Source organism: Lemur catta, chromosome 10, assembly GCF_020740605.2.
Source record: "Lemur catta isolate mLemCat1 chromosome 10, mLemCat1.pri, whole genome shotgun sequence".
In the NCBI taxonomy this organism is placed as follows: domain Eukaryota; kingdom Metazoa; phylum Chordata; class Mammalia; order Primates; family Lemuridae; genus Lemur; species Lemur catta.
The window spans coordinates 63,849,349-63,868,984 of NC_059137.1; the positions used below are offsets into that span (position 1 = coordinate 63,849,349).

The 19,636-nt window shown below is 42.5% G+C and overlaps 1 protein-coding gene across 1 annotated transcript in view; it reads right to left on the minus strand.

The window, feature by feature from the left end:
- DMRT1 (doublesex and mab-3 related transcription factor 1) overlaps nucleotides 1-19,636 on the minus strand; it is a 103,658-nt gene that overhangs the window by 46,317 nt on the left and 37,705 nt on the right. The window contains exon 3 of the mRNA XM_045562292.1: nucleotides 16,893-17,176. Within this exon, the coding sequence (XP_045418248.1) occupies nucleotides 16,893-17,176 (284 nt within the window). The remainder of the gene's footprint in view (nucleotides 1-16,892; nucleotides 17,177-19,636) is intronic.

Here is a 19,636-nt window from a genome sequence, read left to right on the forward strand (position 1 = left end):
ATAAAAAAAAACCCCTTTTCCCCAATTGTTTGTAACCATCAAGTCTCCCCCTGAATTAAAGAAAGGTAGAAATACGTAAATAGCAATTTTTACTTTTCATTATTTTTCTTTTTTTACATAAAGATTCTCCACTCAGGGGTCTGCGAGAATTACGAGAACCATCTAGAATTGCTGCAGTGGTAATAACAAACTCAGGCACACTTTGAATTGAAGAGCCATTTCTGCCTCCGTAGATTTCCCTCAAGTCAATTACACAGTCTGAGTAATGAACATTGAATTTAAAGCAAGGTGCCGACTTTTAAGTACAGAATGCCTAATATAAATAACGGAGCCTCCCCGGTCTGAGTGCTGAGTTAGTCACATCTCCTTCAGGTTTAACAATATCTGCAAGTCAGTTCTTCAAGGAAAATGCTTTTCAGTTTTCCCTGTGTACAAGAAAACTGACAGGGTTTGAACCTGCAGGCTCTGCAAAATGCTGGATTTTTTTTTTTTTTTTACCATGGAAGTTTATACAAACCTGCTTTTCAAAATGTTTGAAAAATGTTCACCATGAGCCTATAGCTGAGGTCAGCAAATTTTTTGTTGTAAATGGTCAAAATAAGTATTTTAGGCTTTGCAAGCCATAGGATCTCTAGGCAATAAGTAAATGAATAGACATGGTTATGTTCCAAAAAAACTTTATTTATAAAAATATGCACTGGTTCTCAACCTTCACTCCCACTGAAATAAGGGGGAGGCGGGGACCCAGTTATAATGACTGCAAACCACTCCTACAGAATCTGATTTAACAGGTCTGGGACATGTGGCCTGGGCCTTAGATCTTTTCAAAGCTCCCAGGTAATTCTAATATGACACCAAGATTAAGAACAAGTGCTACAATTTCCAACATATCTTCCACAGACCTGGGAAGTACGAGATCCCAACCTCCCTCATATTAACTAAAAAATGCAAAAGATTAAGTCTGACAAATAGACTGTTCAAACACTGCCAATCCCAACATATATATTATTTGAAAAAAGATTCAGGTAAGCAGTTAATTTTTTTTTAACTAAAGCTTACTGGAAAATAAACAATTCAAATCTATGTATATGCTTATTTTCCCCCTTACTCCCTTTTCTATGTTTTCAGAAAGCATCAAATTATAAAGATAATTTGGAAATACTGGAAATAGAGTTGAATTATTTGTACTCTAATATATCCCTAATGAATTCTCAAAATCACTGAGCTATAAAAGACTTCCAGCAAAAGAAGAAAAAGATACAAAAAGTCAGACTACACATGAGGTTACTAAAATATGAGTTTAGTGAGGTCATCAATCACTTCAGCTATATCCGCGCCCCCCCAACAAAGAATAATTCACAAATAACCACTCATGTGACAACCTGCACATGAGAAAGAAGGACACCCTATGTTTCTAAGTGCGTTATGTAAACCTCTGAAACATGAAGTTAAAACTGAATGGCAATTCACCCAGACAAAGGCATGGCAGCATGTGATTTCCAAGTCTAAATCACTTCCTGCTCTCTTTTAAATTGAGGGGAAAAAAATCACAATCCTGGTACTTTTGGCTCAGACAAAATGGGAAAATAATGATGGCTTTGAAACTCGCTGTTTTACTTTAAACCAGTAGTTCTCAACTGGGGGGCAATCTGGTCCTCCAAAGCTGTGGTCCCCAACCCCCAGGTCAGGACTGGTACGGATCCACCACCCTCTGTGGCCTGCTAGGCACTGGGCCGCACAGCAGGAGGCAAATGGCAGGCAGGGAGTGAGAGAAGCTTCATCTGTATTGACAGCTCCCCTTCTCTCTCATCACCACTTAAGCTTGGCCCCCTGTCACAGCAGGGTGGTATCACATTCTCACAGGATCAAGAACCCTACTGTGAACGGCGCATGCAGGGACCTAGGTTGCCTCCTTATGAGAATCTAATTAATGCCTGATGATCTGAGGTGGAGCTGAGGCTGTGACGCTAGTGCTGGGGAGCGGCTGCAAATGCAGATTATCATTAGTAGAGAGGTTTGCATGATAAATGCAATGCGCTTAGTTGTCCTGAAACCATCCCCACCCCCCACCCCATCCATGGAAAAATCGTATTCCATGAAACCAGTCCCTGGTGCCAAAAAGGTTGGTGACTGCTGCACCATGGGACATTTAGGGACATCTGGAGACACTTGTCCCAATGGGTGGTAGGGGTAGGGGTGGGGTGGCAGCAGTGCTGCTGGCATCCAGTGGGTAGAGGCCAGAAATGCTGCCACCTGTCCTACACTGCACAGGGCAGTCCCCGGACAACAAAGAACTACCTGGGCCAAGATCTCAACGGTGCCAAGCCAAGAGGCCTTGCTTTAAACTAACCTAACATCCCCCTTGTGTCCAGCCCTTGCCTCCAGCTAAAAGAAAAAAGCGAAGTCCTGAGGGACAGAAGTGGCAAACAAAGCCAAGGAACTGTTCAGTTCTGTTAAAGGGACATATATTTTTCCCTTTATGCAACTGCACCTTGTTTCTTCCAAAGGTTTTATCTTCATTCCTTTAAGTTAAACAAATAAACCAAGCAAAACCTAAAAACACAGGATTTCAGTGAATTATGACTACCATTATTATTAGCAGTGGTAGCTGGCAAGCAAGAGGCATGTTTTATATGTTATTACCCACCCCAAGTCTCTGAACCAGAATATGACCCACAGATAAGAGCTGGGCGACAGAGAATGCTTACGGTATGAATATTAACCCCTGAAGGAACCTAATGGGTTGGGGTTTTGTTTTATTAAATTGTTCAGAGTATGCATCATAATAATTCTGAACCATAGATTTCCTTTTATACACTTCAGCCACCCTATTTTATAGTAACAATATATACATAAAAATATTTGACCTTCTTTTTAAAAAAAAATTTCTAAACACGTTCATTGGTTGTCTATTATCACTTCAGATTAGGAAGACTGTCTGGTATTATATCAAACTGAATACTCCATCCAGGTGAATGGTTAAAAGAAATTTGTGGTCTAGTTGTTTACTAACCATGGTTTAGCTGCATAAAATTGGAATTGACATAAGAAAGGGAACAGTCTTCATGAGAAGAATTATTCTATAGGGTAACACTCCTAATTGCAAACTCTGATATTTAAACAAATAGGGTAGAGATGCCCTTGGCACTGATATGTGGCTTACAGTTTTTTGTTTTTTGTTTTTTTTTTTGAGACAGAGTCTCCCTCTGTCTCCCAGGCTGGAGTGCAGTGGTGTCATCATAGCTCACTGCAACCTCAAACTCGTGGGCTCAAGCGATCCTCCTGCCTCAGCCTCCAGAGTAGCTGGGACTACAGGTGCTAACCACCACACTTGGCTAATTTTTCTATTTTTACTAGAGACAGGGTCTTGCTCTTGCTCAGGCTGGTCTTGAACTCCTGAACTAAAGTGGTCCTCCCATCTCCCAGAGTGCTGGGAATACAGGTGTGAGCCACTGTGCCTGGCTGATATGTGGCTTGCAGTCTTTTAAATTGCAAAAGCCATATCTGGCGTAAGCCTTTATATGGAATTCTAGGTCCCCCGGAGATGCTCAGAGTGAAGATTGGGACAGACTTTTGCCCTCATTACATGGTGTCTTTAGTTTTAACAGACTCTTCTTTTCAAACCGTCTGCATGGGATGTCAGTTCCCACTCACCTAACCACACACACACTGTGAGCTGTCCCAGCCCACGGACCGTACCTGTGCAAGGTGCTTCACCCGAAAGCCTCATTTGCCTCCTGAAATATACACCTCATTCATTCTCTGGCATTCCACACTTCACAGCTGGAAAGAATTATTTTTAACATATGGGCTAAAATGGTTGCTTGTATGTACACCTTTCAGAGAGTACTGAAACACCAACAGGCCAAACGCCGAGCCACACGAAGCAGGCAGATTCCTTACTGCTAAAACCCACCCCTTTGCCTTCTTTTCCCATGGCTCCCAGTCCTCTGCAGACTACTGTTCTCCACCGCGCTCACCTTGCCTTCTCTCTCTTAGGTGGTCACGCTGTGGAATGCCTTCTACTCCCCACCCTAGGGAGGAAGAGGAAAGGAGAAAGACAAAGAGAAAGGCCTCTGTGAGGACTCCAGCCCTTGTGAGCAACGCCGCAAAGCGCAGGGGGCTCCTTCTACTTGTCAAGGGAGAAGGTGCTGTGCTGAGGGTGAGGCTCCACACTGGACCCCGAAGAACCTAAGAGCCCTTTGTCCAAAAATGCAAAGGAGGTGCCTCCTCCCCAGATGGGGTAGAAAGGGAAACACAGAGTAGGGAGGCCAGGGGAGAAAGAGGATGGTCACACAGTATGGCAGAAAGAAGTCACTTAAGAAGTGATACACCTAAGATGTTTTAAGTTGTAAACTCCAAGTTTCCCAAAGCTTTAGAAGGTTTTTGACACATGCAAAAACAAAAGAAAATGTGTGTGGGTAGGGCTTTTCAAAAAAAACTGAAGGAAAGTTTGGACTGATATCAGAGTAAATTAAAAACTGAAAATACAGCCATAAGATGGACCATGGAAAAATAAAAAAGTCATTTGGAAGACCAGAACCAAAACTGACCATAAGAACAAAAAGCAAGGCCACCCCCAATTCCTAGAAATCCTGGAGAGGCCATGGAACAGGAATTCACACCAGCCTTGAATAAGCGTTAAGGACAGAAACCCCACAGGATGTCAGGATTACACCTGTATTTATTAGTGGTCCATTCGTCTTTGCCTTTATCAAAAATGCAAGATGTGAATATTTCTCCATTTTACAAAAGCCAAATTAATTTTTTTAACTTGTGTTGCTCAGTTGTTTTCACCATCTGCATTAGTGGTACTGACAGAACAAAAGTATTTCCCAAGACCCTATTTTCCAAAATGCAGGGGTGCTACCCTTTACAGGGCCCTCAAATAATTCAGCCTGCAGTCAGCATATTTTTTAAAAGAATGGTATGGAAATGAACAGAATGGAATAGAATAGAATAAAAGGGAATAAAAAACTGAGAATCACTTACCCACATACAATACGGGTAAGAGCTGCTTATGAAACTTTTCATTTTTTGTATATACTGGAATATAGTTTCTTACTGTAGGTTTCCATTAAAATGTTTTGAAGTCACTGATGTATAAATCAAGTAAATGGAGGCAACTACCTTTAAAAAGAGGGACACAGTAATAGGAAAAAGCCACATTTGAAAAGGTTTCCTTTTCCTAAAACCTGGAAAAGGCCTGGTGCATTTCAGGGGGTTCACAAAAGACAGAGGGACAGTCAATTTGGAACAATGTCTGGCCAGAACTAGCTCAATGCCTTCCTCATCTTTACAAAACTATGCTAGATTTTCTAACTCCTGGGTCAAAAATTTATATCTGTCTGATTCACAAATCTAGTTACAGACCCTGATTTACCAACTGAACTCATGTACAGCCACGCAAAAATTCAAGTATCATTTACGTAACAGCCAACAGGAAACAGAGCTTCAGTAAAATAGCTGGAAGAAAAGGACATGAAAAAGTTTTTATTTTGAGTATTTGGTTAATAACGATCAAGACCTAGGACTCTCCACTTTCTAAAATGGCCAGTCTCCGAAAGCACTATAGAACACCTCCTAAGACTGGCAGAGTGGCTTGTCGTGGTGACGTTCTTAATGCAATTTTCCTGAGAAACTGTTGGATACTGACTATGGGACTAATGGAATTTCAGAGGAAGAAAATGAGCATGGATTGAGAGATACTATAGAGACGTATTATTGTATTATCTCATTTAGTCCTCATAATTTAATAATCATTAACACAGGAAGAAACTGCTCAGAGAGATCAGATAACCTGGTTCTGCTCACAAGGGATTAACTGGGAAGGCAAGAGTCAAAGCAAGTCACCTCAGAAGCTCATGGTATTTCTCTATTAAATCAAGCCAGCTTTCCAGTTTTAAATAAAGATACATGCTTACTATAAAGACCAACTCGCTGCCTTTAGCTTTTAACAACTCTTCATGTCTCTCTGCTTCTAAAGCAAATGAGAAACTTTTTTTTTGATAGTTTGAAAATGAGAAAAGAAGTCCATAACCGCATATTCAGGAACTTTGATCTTCTAACCAGAAATATCAGAGGCACCCATATCTGTTCCCACCATGATGGACAAATGTAATTAACCTTTGCTACTCTGTTCCAACCTACTGTTTTAGACAAAACTAGTGACCCAGAAACAATATGTTACCATCACAATCTCCACGGCTGTGACATCAAGAGATATAGCCCCATCAGCAATATAGGGAAATAAGCTACTTGGATTAGCTGCACTAAGAAATATGGATTATATTCATGTCACACATGAGCTGTCAGAAACATTAGGATACTTTTAGCATAAATCAGCAGTGTGAAGGGTATCTTACGAGCGCTGAACACGATAGCCTGTCGGAAGGGCAAGGTGAGACTGTCTGAGGCCACCTTCTAAGTGTAAGCACATGCGCACACTCACATACTTTACCCAAACTGGTATTCAAGATCTGAACACAGGCTGGTGACCTCTGATGGACACACCCAACTTGCGGGTGGCATGAAAAGGCCCTTCCCACTCTAAGACCATGACGGAGAGAGTCTACCTCTAAGTAATCAAAACGACACAAGAATGACTAAAAGCAACATGTTACCCGTAAAGTGTGTGTATGTGTCCGCGAAGACATAGAACCATGCTTGAGAGCCAGCATGCTTAGTGCTTCTCCAGAATTGCAAGGTGTTATACAAGAGAGATCACGGGAATAATGTGACCTACGCAGTCACGCAGACCCAGTTCACACTTCAGCACCCCCAGTGTGGTACTGGCAAGTTACTTCATCTAAGGTTCAGTTTCCTCACCCACTAAAGGGCACTAACACTCCCTGACACGGCGGTGTTTAAGGATGAAAGGGCATGAGATACCAAGCGTCCAGCACGATAAGGCTGCTCAACAATACTCTTGCTGGCACCGTCCCCTTCCCTCCTGGGACCACTGTGTTTTTCGAGGGCCATCAATGGGAGGGTGAGTGGTCACACTCAAGCACTCCTCTTCTGGGTTTGCTACCAAATGTAACTCTCATACAAGAAAACCCATCCCATTACATATTTCAAATATTATTTTAAGTACATAAACTTTTTTATTTCAGAATATTACGGGGGTACAAACATTTTGATTACATAAATTACTTTTATACCGTTTGAGTCAAAGTTGTAAGTGTGTCCACCCCCCAGATACTGTGCATTGTACCCATTAAGTGTGAATTCATATATAAATATTTTGTTTAATACTTGAAAGAAAAGTCCATTCTCTGAAATTTTTCTTCTTTTCAAATTTAAAAAAAGTTGAAAAACCAACTCACAATCCAACACTGACACCAGCACACACGCACAGGAAGGAGGGAGAGAAATTCATGCCTTCACATATTTTGGTTTTATATGAATGCTCAAAACATGGAATTATGAGATCTGCCTTCCTTCTCCCAGAATTAGTTAGTAATAAGTGAAAATTGCCAAAAAACAATGTTTATGAGAAGGAATGTGATTTTTTTTTAAAAAGTGTAAAACAAATAAAAGAATATAATACCTTTCCCCCTGTTTCTCAATCTACTTATGAACCCCTTCCCAGGAGGCTGTGCAGCTCTATGGTAATGCCACAAGGCTAATGGTACGCCAAGGAGGGAGCACTGAAAGCAACCCATCCTGGATACAGGCAGTAGTAGGAGGGCTCATTCTCTGCAGAGAATTTTTAGAAAACAAAGCCCACTAAGTCAATCTGCTTTTAATTATCACCACACATGGCAATTCTCAACAATAGCAGTGATAAAATACTTCTCTCCACCCTGCCTTTTGGAATGCTACGCACAGGGCCCATCTTTCCATAAGGCATCACAGCTCTCCCAGGAAACCCCCAAACTCTGATTGCAATAGTGATAACAGAATTATCTGTGTCCTTTGTTTCTTCTTCCTTAGCTACTCCCCTGTGAGCCAGTACTTGAGAGTCTAGCCCAGTGCGGGCACAGAGCAGCACTGCGTAAGAATGATCAACGAATGCGTGAATGAGGGAGTATCTTATGCACACTCTAACATGGTGGCAATGTTTTTGTAACCCTATTCTTTTTATTTTTCTATCATATTTCTAATATGGTATTTAAAAAACAGGGCAAACCTGTCTGTTATGAATTCCTTTGATTTTCATGTTTATTCAAATAATGAGGAACATTTAACAGAACACAGAAATATGGACTCCCAAGAAATTTGAGAATCACTTATCCATGTACTTAAACATTCTGAAAAGCAACTAATTTTATATCATATTCACATCTACTTAACAGGAAAAAAGTAAGCTAAAAGGGTAAACATAAATGGATACGATTTTGGCTACTAGCCCAACCAAATTGAATCTTAAAGCTTTCAAAAATTGTGATCTAATTATCTAATTTCCAAGGGGATTATAGAATCCCGAAAGGACTGTATTATTTACTAACCTGATGCTTTGTGTCAGAGAATAGGTAATGTAACAAACTCGCAAAAGACTGATAATATACTTCTGCCTCCAATTCAATTGTGGAGTAGTCTCTGGGGTACATCAACACCTTATGAGGGTTTCCAACTCAGTCCAGATCAAATTGAACTCATGTAAGAATGGAGATTAATCTGTAGGACAGCCCAAGATTTACGCAAGTCCCCCAGTGGTTCCTGAAAAGCTCAGGTTACACTCTATCTGGATTTCCTGGGATGCCACTGGACCACTTCAACCAGGCTGAGAAAATAAGCCCTTACGCTTGTCCAGGGCTGAGCTCCTTCTAGATATACTCTGAGTCAGAGCTGCCTGTTCCCTAGTGCCTCAGGTTTCCAGAGGCCAGTTTTAATTTCTTCTGGAATCCACATGTTTTTAACCAAAATACTCCGCAAAAATGTCTCCACCGTGCACTACTGAAGATCTTCCTCAGCCCATGTCTTACCATCTGTCTGGGTTCAGCATCTAAAATGCCCACCACCACCCTTGCTGAGCTGTGGTTCCACACACAGAGCCACCAAAAACACTGTCATCACAGGCACCAATTCTTACAACAGCTGCCTTCACTGAGAGACCGAAAGCGTGCAAGTCATTAAGCTTTCATCATCTGTGAAACAAAACAGCAATTCCTTAAAGGAAAGGTGTAATAAAAATCAGATGACTGTTGGGATCATCACTTGTCATCAGCTAAAATGAGACAACATAGCAATTCCTTAGCGAAGGCGCATGTAGGTAAAGTGACAGTGTGAAAACAGAAAGCCAGGACTGTACTCATCCAGGCTGCAAGGCTTGGGAGCAGTGACAGGATGGCCCAAAGACTACTGTGCTGCTCCCTGCAGGGCCATCTGGGGGATGGAAGCTTTTCTCCCTGCAGGAGTAAGAATATGTTGTAAAGGCTCAAGATAATTGAGTTTATTATTTCTCTTTAAAAGAGAGGAACTAATGAGGAATTATGTTTCGGACGAGAACATTATAGGCATGGCTAACACACGATGGGCAATTTAAGAGCAAGTTTTCAGTAGAGGCAATGGAATGCCCCCCGCCTCCTAGACCCTCACACCTTCCATGTCACTGGCTTTCAACTTTCTATGGTCTACCATGACTTTAGAGTTGAGTTTCTTTAAACAGAAAATTCTCTAAGGCTGGCCTACTGACCTGGCAGGCCCAATCATTACATCCTCACTGTGTACCAGATGGCAAGACCTACTTGGGGTGCATTGTGAAGGAGTCCCCCAAGATGCTGGACTATCATGAGGGTGTTCACAGGGCTGCCATAAAAAAGAAGATGGGGGAGGCAGGCACAGTGGTACAGATCTCTGGTCCCAGATACTTGGGAGGCTAAGGCAGGAGGATGGCTTGAGCCCAGGAGTTCAGGGCTGTAGTGTGCTATGATTACAGCTGTGAATAGTTATGGTACTCCAGCCTGGGCAACATAGAAAGTCCCATCTCAAAAAAAAAAAACAAAAGAAGGGGGAGCATAGGAGGTGGGAGATAGTGGGTGCCAACTTTTTATATTACTGAGTAACAGCATTTGCAAAAACAAAAAAAATCCCATGATCTAACAGGATCATCCTTTTATTTTTTTAAAAAAAGTTCAAAGAAGCGGGGAGGAGGGGATGAATATATACATACATGAGTATGTAATCACGCCTGTAATCTCAACACTTTGGGAGGCCAAGTGGGGAGGATCACTTCAGACCAGGAGTTCAAGACCAGACTGGGCAACATGGTGAGACCTAGAATCTATAAAAAATTTTAAACATTAGCTGGTATCTGTAGTCCTGAATAATCAGAAGGCTGAGGCAGGAGGAGCACCTGAGCCCAACAGTTCAAGGTTACAGTGAGCTATCATTGTGCCAGGGCACTCCAGCCTGGGCAACAAAGCGACACCCTGTCTCTTTAAAAAAAAAACAAAAACAAAAAAAGAGGAGGCAGTGTGAATACAAGGTCCTGTCTGGTAGCTCATTACACTGGCAGACTGGCATGTAAGCAGTGAAAAGGCAGTGGCTTTTCCGGGTGCCCTGTCCAACCCTCTGGCCCCTGCAGGCAGAAGGTACTAGAGCGCCATCCCAAGAGTGCTCACAAGAAAGTGCATCTTTCTGTGCTCCAAGCCTCAGACAGCAGAAGGTGGTTTCCTTCCTACCTGTCCCTCAGTTTCAAACACAGGACTACTACTTAGGTGATCCCCAACTTCCTTTCTCCTTTTCTACGTGATAATAGCAACCTTCTCTCAAGACTTGCTTTTCTCAGTTTTTGTCTGTTTTATTCAGTAGTCAATCCTTAGCAAATAGTAGGCCCTCCATGCATGTTAATTTAACATATGAATACATTCCAACGAGGTGCATAATTGCCAATGGGCAATCATATCATGAAACACATCATGGAGACCAAAATAGCCCAGAAGGAATGAAATCACTAACATTGTCATTAGACCACACCGTAACTATGGCTGGAATGTAAGTCTATATATCTGGTGGCACAAGCTTCGCAAAAGCAATCAACAGGGCGCTTGCGAGAGGGACTGAAAAGAGATCCTAGGTACAGCTCAGAGTCCTCCCATATTTATTTCTGCTCACTTGATATGCACCTCTCCCTTGTCAACCTGGTACAACATGTTTATTTAAGAGATAATGTTGCCGTGGAGGAGTGCACAAGGCAATAAACAGCTTTTGCAGGCAATTAAATGCAGAAGTGAAATTGAGCTGCTGGTCAGCGGAACCAGCCATTCATCCTGAGTTTGTTCCAGTGTCACAAATGTTATTCCTGTTTCACAACAGGACAGGAATCTATGATTGGGCCACAAATCTCCACAGGCTGGAGACAGACCAAAAGCGATTAAAGCAGCTCTGAGCGTGCAGGGCATTTAGACAAAAGAACCTTGGGATTCTGGAATGTTGACAAGGAGATTGTGTATTTTTTTTAATCAGGTTTTGCACTTAGTAGGTGTTTGGTAACTGTGGCTCACTTGATTTTATAGGGAGACTTGCAGTAAGTCTCAACTGTACAACAGAGTCAATGGATTCTTTATGCAAATAATCCAATACCCTTTCTGTACTCATTTCTAAGAATTCTAGTTTAAAAAAGTTATGATGATTTCCATTAGAGTCAGGTTTTTTCCTAGGAATCAGAAAGGAGGTCTTGATTCCTTTCTTATTTCTGATACAAATCTTTTTGATTCTTTTCTTTTAACTTTTTCTTTTAATTTTTTTGAATAATTATTTGAATCTTTTCTTTCTTCATTCTAATATAGATCAGAAAGCAGTTATCCCACAGGACACAAAAATCAGTATATAAAAGTCAATACCATCCCTACACATTAATAGTGAACTATCTCAAAAAGATATCAAGAAGACAATCCCATTTACAATAGCTACAAAAATAATACTTAGGAATAAATTTACCAAGGAGATGAAAGATCTCTACACTAAAAATCATATAACACTGATGAATACTCAGGAGGCTTAGGCAGGAGGATCACTTGAGCCCAAGAGTTCAAGGTTATAGTGACTATGATAGCGGGGCCACTGCACTCCCACTGCAGCCCGGGCAACAGAGTCGGAGACCCTGTGAAAAAGACATAAATAAACAAAAAGATATTCCATGTTCACGGATTGGAAGAAAAAATGTCATACTACGCATATGTGGATCAGAATCAAGAGAGAAAAAAAGATTTTTGTATCCCAAATCAAGTATTTTGTATCCTAGCAGGATAACTTATAAAAAGTTGGCTCCAACTCACAATGTCAGGAGGAAAGCCAGGTCTTAACAACAGCAGCAAGAAAGTAGATGGAGGAGACTCAGCCTCAGATTCTGGCCCTGGATGTTGAGCCAGTTTTAGACCACGGGAGAGAATAGCACAGGTGCTCTCCAGATGCAGCTGTGGGGCATCTTCCATAAAGAGCTAGAAAAGTCCCCACCCTACTCTCCCCTGGGAAGCTGCCACCAGGAGGGGCAAGGCATTGTCCACAGAGCAGAGTCAGGCTGCCTTCCAGGAAGAGCAGAAAGAGCAAGGTTAGGAAAAGGCTCTCCCACCCCACATCCCTGTTCCAGACACCTTCGCTATAAACAACTCTGGTTAAAAAGTGAGTGTTCCAGTTCCTCTCCCGTCAACATTAGCTAAAAGTATTATCTGTAGGTTTTTTTTCACTATTTAGTGAATATTTCTTTATAACATCAATTTCTTAATGAACACATTTTCCACCATTATAATCCTTATGCATTATGTTTTATTTCCTAGATAGATCAAATTCTTCCCCAATGATACAGAAATCTTTCCGTATACATTCATACTTGGTCCATATTCATGTGTCAGTTTTTTAACAATAAATAAAATGTGAATTATTTATATCCTAGCTTGTTATGAAGGGGATTCAAAGTAGATAACTAAAATACATATGAACAAATGGGGAAGAATTAAATAGATTTTTTGAAAGCGGGGTTAAGTAGCAATAATGATAACCAAAATAAATTCATTGCAGTTAATATCAGCATAGCACTTCTGGTTTACACATAAACCCCCATATACACTCATCATCTCACTTCAGTTATCACACTGCTTTATGTATTCATGCAACAGTTCAGTGAAGACAGTACTACACCCACTTTATGGGGAAGAAAACAGAGATTCAAAGAGTTAAGTATTTTGCTCAGGATTAGAGTTAAACTGCAAGTTCGAACACGGATCTTCCAGTGCCAGAACCCATGTTCCTTAAAGCATACTCTGTTGTTCCCCTAATCCACCCGGTCACCAGCTAGCTGTGGTGCTGGGCAAATCCCTTCAGCTCTGGACTTGTTTTCTCTGAAGCAGAATGGGGGTGGACTGGAACTCTTTAAGGTCCATTTCAGCTTTGAAAGGCACTATACTGATTTTTACCGTCCATTTTGCAAATTGATGGATTACATCTATGTTGCCTTTTGTACTTGTAATTAAGACTTTAATTCCAATAGAACTAATTTTAGTGGGCATGACTAAAAAACTGTAAGTCAAGCTTGTGTTCACATTTGGTTACAAGATTAATCCACAGACTCATAAAATGTCAGAGAGGTTATATGATGGAGCCCCCTCATCCAAACCGTTAGGATCATTTTTTATGCTACACACACACACACACACACACACACACACACACACACACACACACACACACACTGCAGACATGCCGAGATTGCATATTTCAGGAAAGCATCAGGGCTCTATCCTCAGCCACATGCATTAGCACTGTTGTAGAAGTTTCCGCGTATTTCTCATCTCCACAAGTGAAGACAGAAAATCAGAACAGAGTTACAAGAAGATCCCCAATGGAAAACAAAAGAATTTCCAAGCCCTAAAGAACTAAACAGAGCCTCAGTATTGGTACTTAATTGATACTACAGTTAAGCTTCACCTGCAGAGACTTTCTGCACATTCCCCAGGGGTGTCAGCTCACAGAGGGCGCCTGGGACACGGTTTCCATAGCCCTGAGTTTGCTGCAGACCCGGTGATAACCAGGCAGTGTTGAGGCACACACGTTAGAGCCAGACAGAAACGGACTTGAACCCTGGCCCTCCCACTTGGTGGTTGTGTGACGCTGGCTAAGTCAGCCTCTGAGACTCAATGTACTCACCTATAAAAAGGACAGTATCATTTGCCTCCTACGGCATTAATTGCTCAGTCTACGATAGCTCTCATTTCTGATGTTATTCTTTACTAAGAAAGGGAGTCAACCACAGTGAGAGACAAATAATTTGTTATATGAGATATATCACTGACAGTGACTGTCTAGGAAATAAAGCGGCTTAAGCCCAGGCCGCTGGGAAAACAAACTCATGTATTAAATGATGCCTGAGTGTCTCTCCTAGGGCTCTAACCAGTGATGCCTCTCTCTAGTCTAGTGAGTCTCAGGGAAGAGGCTAAGCATCAAAACCGCACAACCCCCACAGGACTAAGAAAGTTAGCCAACATACCCCCCCCTCCCCCCCGCCCACAGTGTTAGTAGGTAGACACTATCTGAGTTGAGCTTCTCTCTTAGCAGAACTTGCCCCCAGGGGAAGTTCTCCTGGGCACGGCAGCTGAGGCAGCCCTCCAAGACCAGCAATGGTGCTGCTCAAGAAAGCCGGTCTCCTTGGGCTGTTCCTGGGAGGGTGGACCTTGGTAAGAGACGTCCAGGGAAATCCAAGACCTGCCATACCTTTCCCAGGTTTTCCAGGTATAGCAAGAATAAACAGTAATACGTCAGGCATCATCTGCCATCTGAAAAGTTTTGACAAAATGGGAGGGTCAATTAATTTAGCAGATTTCTGACTGCTATAAAGTTGATACTGCGCTGGCTACTTTTCTTTCAGAAAAATACTTAGATTTTTCTTTCTCATCTTTTATCACCTATGCCAACAAGTTCACAGACCCTCCCAGCTACTTTATCCTCAAAGCCTAGAAGCAGCCCAAAAAGCAGGACACTCCAATAGCAGCCCCTGGTTCCCAGGAGTCTGCAGGATAAAGCCATTTTTTAAAAACTGTGAGATACTTCTTTCTCCCTGAAGGGCAGAGAGTCTCCAATAGCAGTCGATCTCAATCCTGCCCAAAGCCCAAAATCCACAGGTATGAAGAGACCCAGCTTAAAGTTCCATAAATCATCACATTTTCTTTACATACCTATCACCTCTCAATTCTATTTTTAAAAATTATTTTTAAAATATTTTTATTTTTTGTAGAGACAAGGTCTTCCTATGTTGCCTAGGCTGGTCTTGAACTCCTGGCCTCAAGCAATCCTCCTGCCTCAGCCTCCCAAAATTCTGGGATTAAAGGTGCGAGCCACCAGATTAATTTTAATACCAACATACTTTAAGTTCCCTTCAAAAAAAGTATGACTCTAAAAATAAAACGTATGGAAACTTTGGAAAATTTGTAAGCCAGGGGGTTTAAAACTGATATTTTAATAAGCCCAAGAAGTCAGATCCCTGAGGGTAGCAAGAGAATAGAAAAAGTGGGATAACTTGACTATTAACAACTTCCCCACACCTAAAAAGCAGAGGCAAAGTGGAAAAGACTGGCTCAGAGGAAAATTTCAGTTCACATTTTTGATGCGGGCTTAAGAAAGTCAAGGATTTCTAAGAAAGTCAAACTCACACAATCAGAGAGAACAGTGGCTGGCAGGGGCTGGAGGGTGGGGGAATGGGGAGATGTTGATCAGAGGGTACAAACTTTCAGTTCTAAGATGAGTAAGTTCTGGGAATCTAAGGTACATAATGATGACTATAGTTAATACTGTATCATAAAAGAGGCTAGATCTTAAGTGTTATCACCACACACAAAAACGGTACTATGTGAGGTGACAGATGTATTTGTTAATTAGCTTGATTGTGGTACTCATTACAGAAGGTACATATATATCAAATCATCACGTTGTATACCTTAAATACATACAATTTTTATCAGTTACACCTCAATAAAGCTGGGAAAACAAAAAAGAAAGAAAGGTCAAACACTAGCACTAAACTCCCAAATAAATATGTTGCATTGTCTTGGAATCAAATGCCAGCTGAGGAAGACTAAGCATGGTAAATGCATCCAAAATGAGAACAGTTTTAGCAAAATCATAACATTTTTCAGCTGGAAGGGGGCTTGGAAGCGTTGAGTCTAACCTCTCAGGTGTACCCATTCCCACAATGTAAACATGGTAATGAAGCCTCTGAATGCTTTTGGTGCCTTGAATCTGCTGCGAATATACTGGTATGATGGAAATGGCTACAACTGAGGAAGCAGAACAGCTCTAGATAAACGCCCTTTTCTGATAAAGCAAAATGCTTTGTTTTACCCCAAATATTAAAAGCTCCTGATTGCATACTATTTTAAAAATACATACTTAAGAGTATGAAAGACTGACCTCCATTCCCAGCTAAAAGTGCAGCCACATTAGGTCCAGCTCACAGTAACCTAATTCCTTTTCTTATCTTTCTTCCACGCAAACATACATACGCATTATAACACTTTTCCTTCCCAAGGTGCAAATTCGTCACGAAGATTACTGGCACCTAGAAGGCTGCACCCGGCATTTTTTAAACTGCTCAAGAAAAGTGGTGGACAAAGCTGGAGGAGGTGGGGTCTCAACCGGCAAGCTATTTCTGAATCTGACTCTGGCCAACTGGGTATTTGTGCAAAATAACATTGAAAAAAAGGAGATAAAGCTTGAAAAACAAAATAAATATATGCATATTTCTTTACAATTCCTTGCAGCCAACCTCTAGGATTAAATGGCATTACTAGCAAAGTAAAAATCCTTTACACATTTTGCATACTGTGCCTACATATGTGTGCTTCACTGGGCACGCACAGATGTGTGTACGTATGCGTACGTCACCTGTGTGCACATGTGTGTGTGCATATGTGCATGTGGTTTTCACATATCCACTTCACTCTCTGGTAGTATCATACCTGCCACTGGTTTCCTGCCTGGCCAGGCATATACGGTGATGGGAGGCTCCGAAGGCTATTCTTCACAGGGGATCCTCCGAGGGGAATTCCCACATCCCCAGAAGAGGAATCAGCAGCCAAGGCCATGGAGTACTGTGGATAGTTGTACAGATTGTTGTAGTAAGGGAACAGAGACGGCTGGTAAAAGCTGCTATAGTAGGTGGAGTCTGAAACCAGGTCAGGTGCGTTCTCCACATGCCCTCTGCTGGTGACAGCAGGAATATCCTGGATGACCATGCGTCCCTCTAAAAAAGAAAAAAGAAAAAGACAACATGTTATTAATGTGGGGGTCCACAAAACTTTGCCTGTAAACCGTGGCAACGCATCACCTGCCTTGTCCAGATCTGCAGAGCAAAGTACCTGAATGAGCAAAGGCAGCACCATCTGCTGCTGCTGCTGCTGCTTCTGTGGCCGCTCTGTTGCCCGGGCTAGAGTAAATGCCGTGGCATCAGCCTAGCTCACAGCAACCTCAGACTCCTGGGCTCAAGCGATCCTACTGCCTCAGCCTCCCTAGTAGCTGGGACTACAGGCATGCGCCACCATGCCCGGCTAATTTTTTGTATATATATATATTTAGTTGGCCAGATAATTTCTTTCTATTTTTAGTAGAGACGGGGGTGGGGGGGGGTCTCACTCTTGCTCAGGCTGGTCTCGAACTCCTGACCTCGAGTGATCCACCCGCCTCGGCCTCCCAGAGTGCTAGGATTACAGGTGTGAGCCACCGTGCCCGGCCAAAGGAGGGTTTCTAAGGTTAGCTTCACTCTGGGGGCACAGCTGATTATGTTTACTGAGATTACCAAAAACATTTTAGAAGTGATTTTAATTACATAAAACCTGACAATGTAACTTCTATCCAGAAATTCCTATGCTAATATCAAGAAACTGAAGAGCAAATCTACTTTGACTGCATTCTTACAAAATCAATTGTACTTTAAATAAAATAAATATCTTAGCACCATAACTATGGCAGCCACATAGATATGTCAGAAAGTCAAAAGCAAGAGGTTAAGAGTTTAAGCAAACATTGTTTCCTTAACTTCCTTCCACAGCTGATACTGTATCCTTCAGTAGTCTGGACAATGGTATGGTCCAGAGGTAGATAAACTTCTATAAAAGGTCAGTTTGGTAACTATTTTAGGTTTTGTGGACCATTCAGTCTCTGCTGCAGTATGCTTGAATTGCAATAAAACTTTATTCACAAAAACAGGTAGCGGGCTGATTTGGCCCAAAGGCTGCAGTTTGCCACCCCCCGGCATAGACTTTAAACTGTTATAGTCAATTCTGATAAACTGAATGAACTCCTAAGTCATCCACCCAATGGAAATTTAACTACGCAATGTTCTAAGAGCTCGTTGTGCTGCCTGAGATGGCTGCACGGTCTCAGGCTGTCCTGCCCAAGGAGTCCTCAGTGGAGGGTGAAAGGTACAAAGGGATTACAAGTACCACCATCACTCATCATCACCCAGGAGTACCCGTGAACTCTCATGGAAATCAGAGGAAGGAGCAATGACTTGGCAGTCTAGGAAAGGAATTCATGAAATAAACTGCATCCGACTCACACCTTAAAAGAGAAGCAGGAAATAGGTGAAAAATGAGCAAAGGAGAGCAAGGAGATAGGGGCAGCAAGGACAAAGGCATGGAAGCAGGAAAGTGGGGGAGAGTGTGGAGTCACAGGCGGGACAGTGAGCCTGAAGAGCCAGGTGTGAAAAGGGAAGAAGAGGTCCCGTCTGAAAGGTGGCTAGGGCGAGCTGAGGGGGCTCCGTCCAGCTCTCTGGACTCTCTTGGGGAGGTAGCAGGAACCACTGAGGAGTTCTGAGCAGGAGGTTACACGCCAGAGCTGTGCTTGGGGAGATTTATCCAACGGCAATCCTTAAGATAAGTGAAGGAGGGAGAGCACACAGGCAGGGAGACCCGCTAGGGAGCCACGGAAGTAGTTCACGGAGAGACCTCAGAAGCCTGCGAAAGTATGAGAGGGGCATGTTTTGGGGACAATGTGTGGGATGAGACTCACCAGAACTGGAGGGCTGGGGACTGTCAGGAATGAAGATGTGGGGGATGGAGGGTGCACAGAGCAGAAGACTGGTGTGGCAGAGGACAGGCGGGGCACACAGGTGGAGGAACAGATGAGGGAGAGAACTTGGAGCCTGTGCCCATGGGAGAGGCTGAGGCTGGAAGCCAAGACCCAGGAGTCACCACCAGAGGCACTAGCTGCATCTGGGGAGGTAAGGGGGGAGCTGTTATGGGAGAAAAGACAGCCCAGGCCAGAATCGGGGAGAACTCAATGTCACAGAGGCCAAAGCTGACCTGGATCGAGGAGAAGGCAGGCTGAGCTGTCAACTGCTGCTAGGAGATCAAGAAAACTTAATTCTGGAAAAGGCCAACAGACAACGAGGTCCTTAGGGCCTGTAGTTTTAGCATGGAAGGAGCATAAGCCGGCCTTGCAAGCCAGCAACAAGCAAGCAAGCAACAAGGATCACAAGAGATGAATCCAGTGAATGGCCTTCTCTCCCACCGGGATGTGAGACCCAGCAAGAAGGCACCCTGTATCCCCTGTGCTCAGCACACTGCCAGACATGGGGTGGTACACACGCAGGGTGGTAAATATTTGCCCAAGGGATCAATGAATATTTCAAATCTCTTGGCATAAAAAATAATGTAAGTTAAAAATAAAAGTTCCAGGGAGTCATAAGACCTTGTTCTTTCAC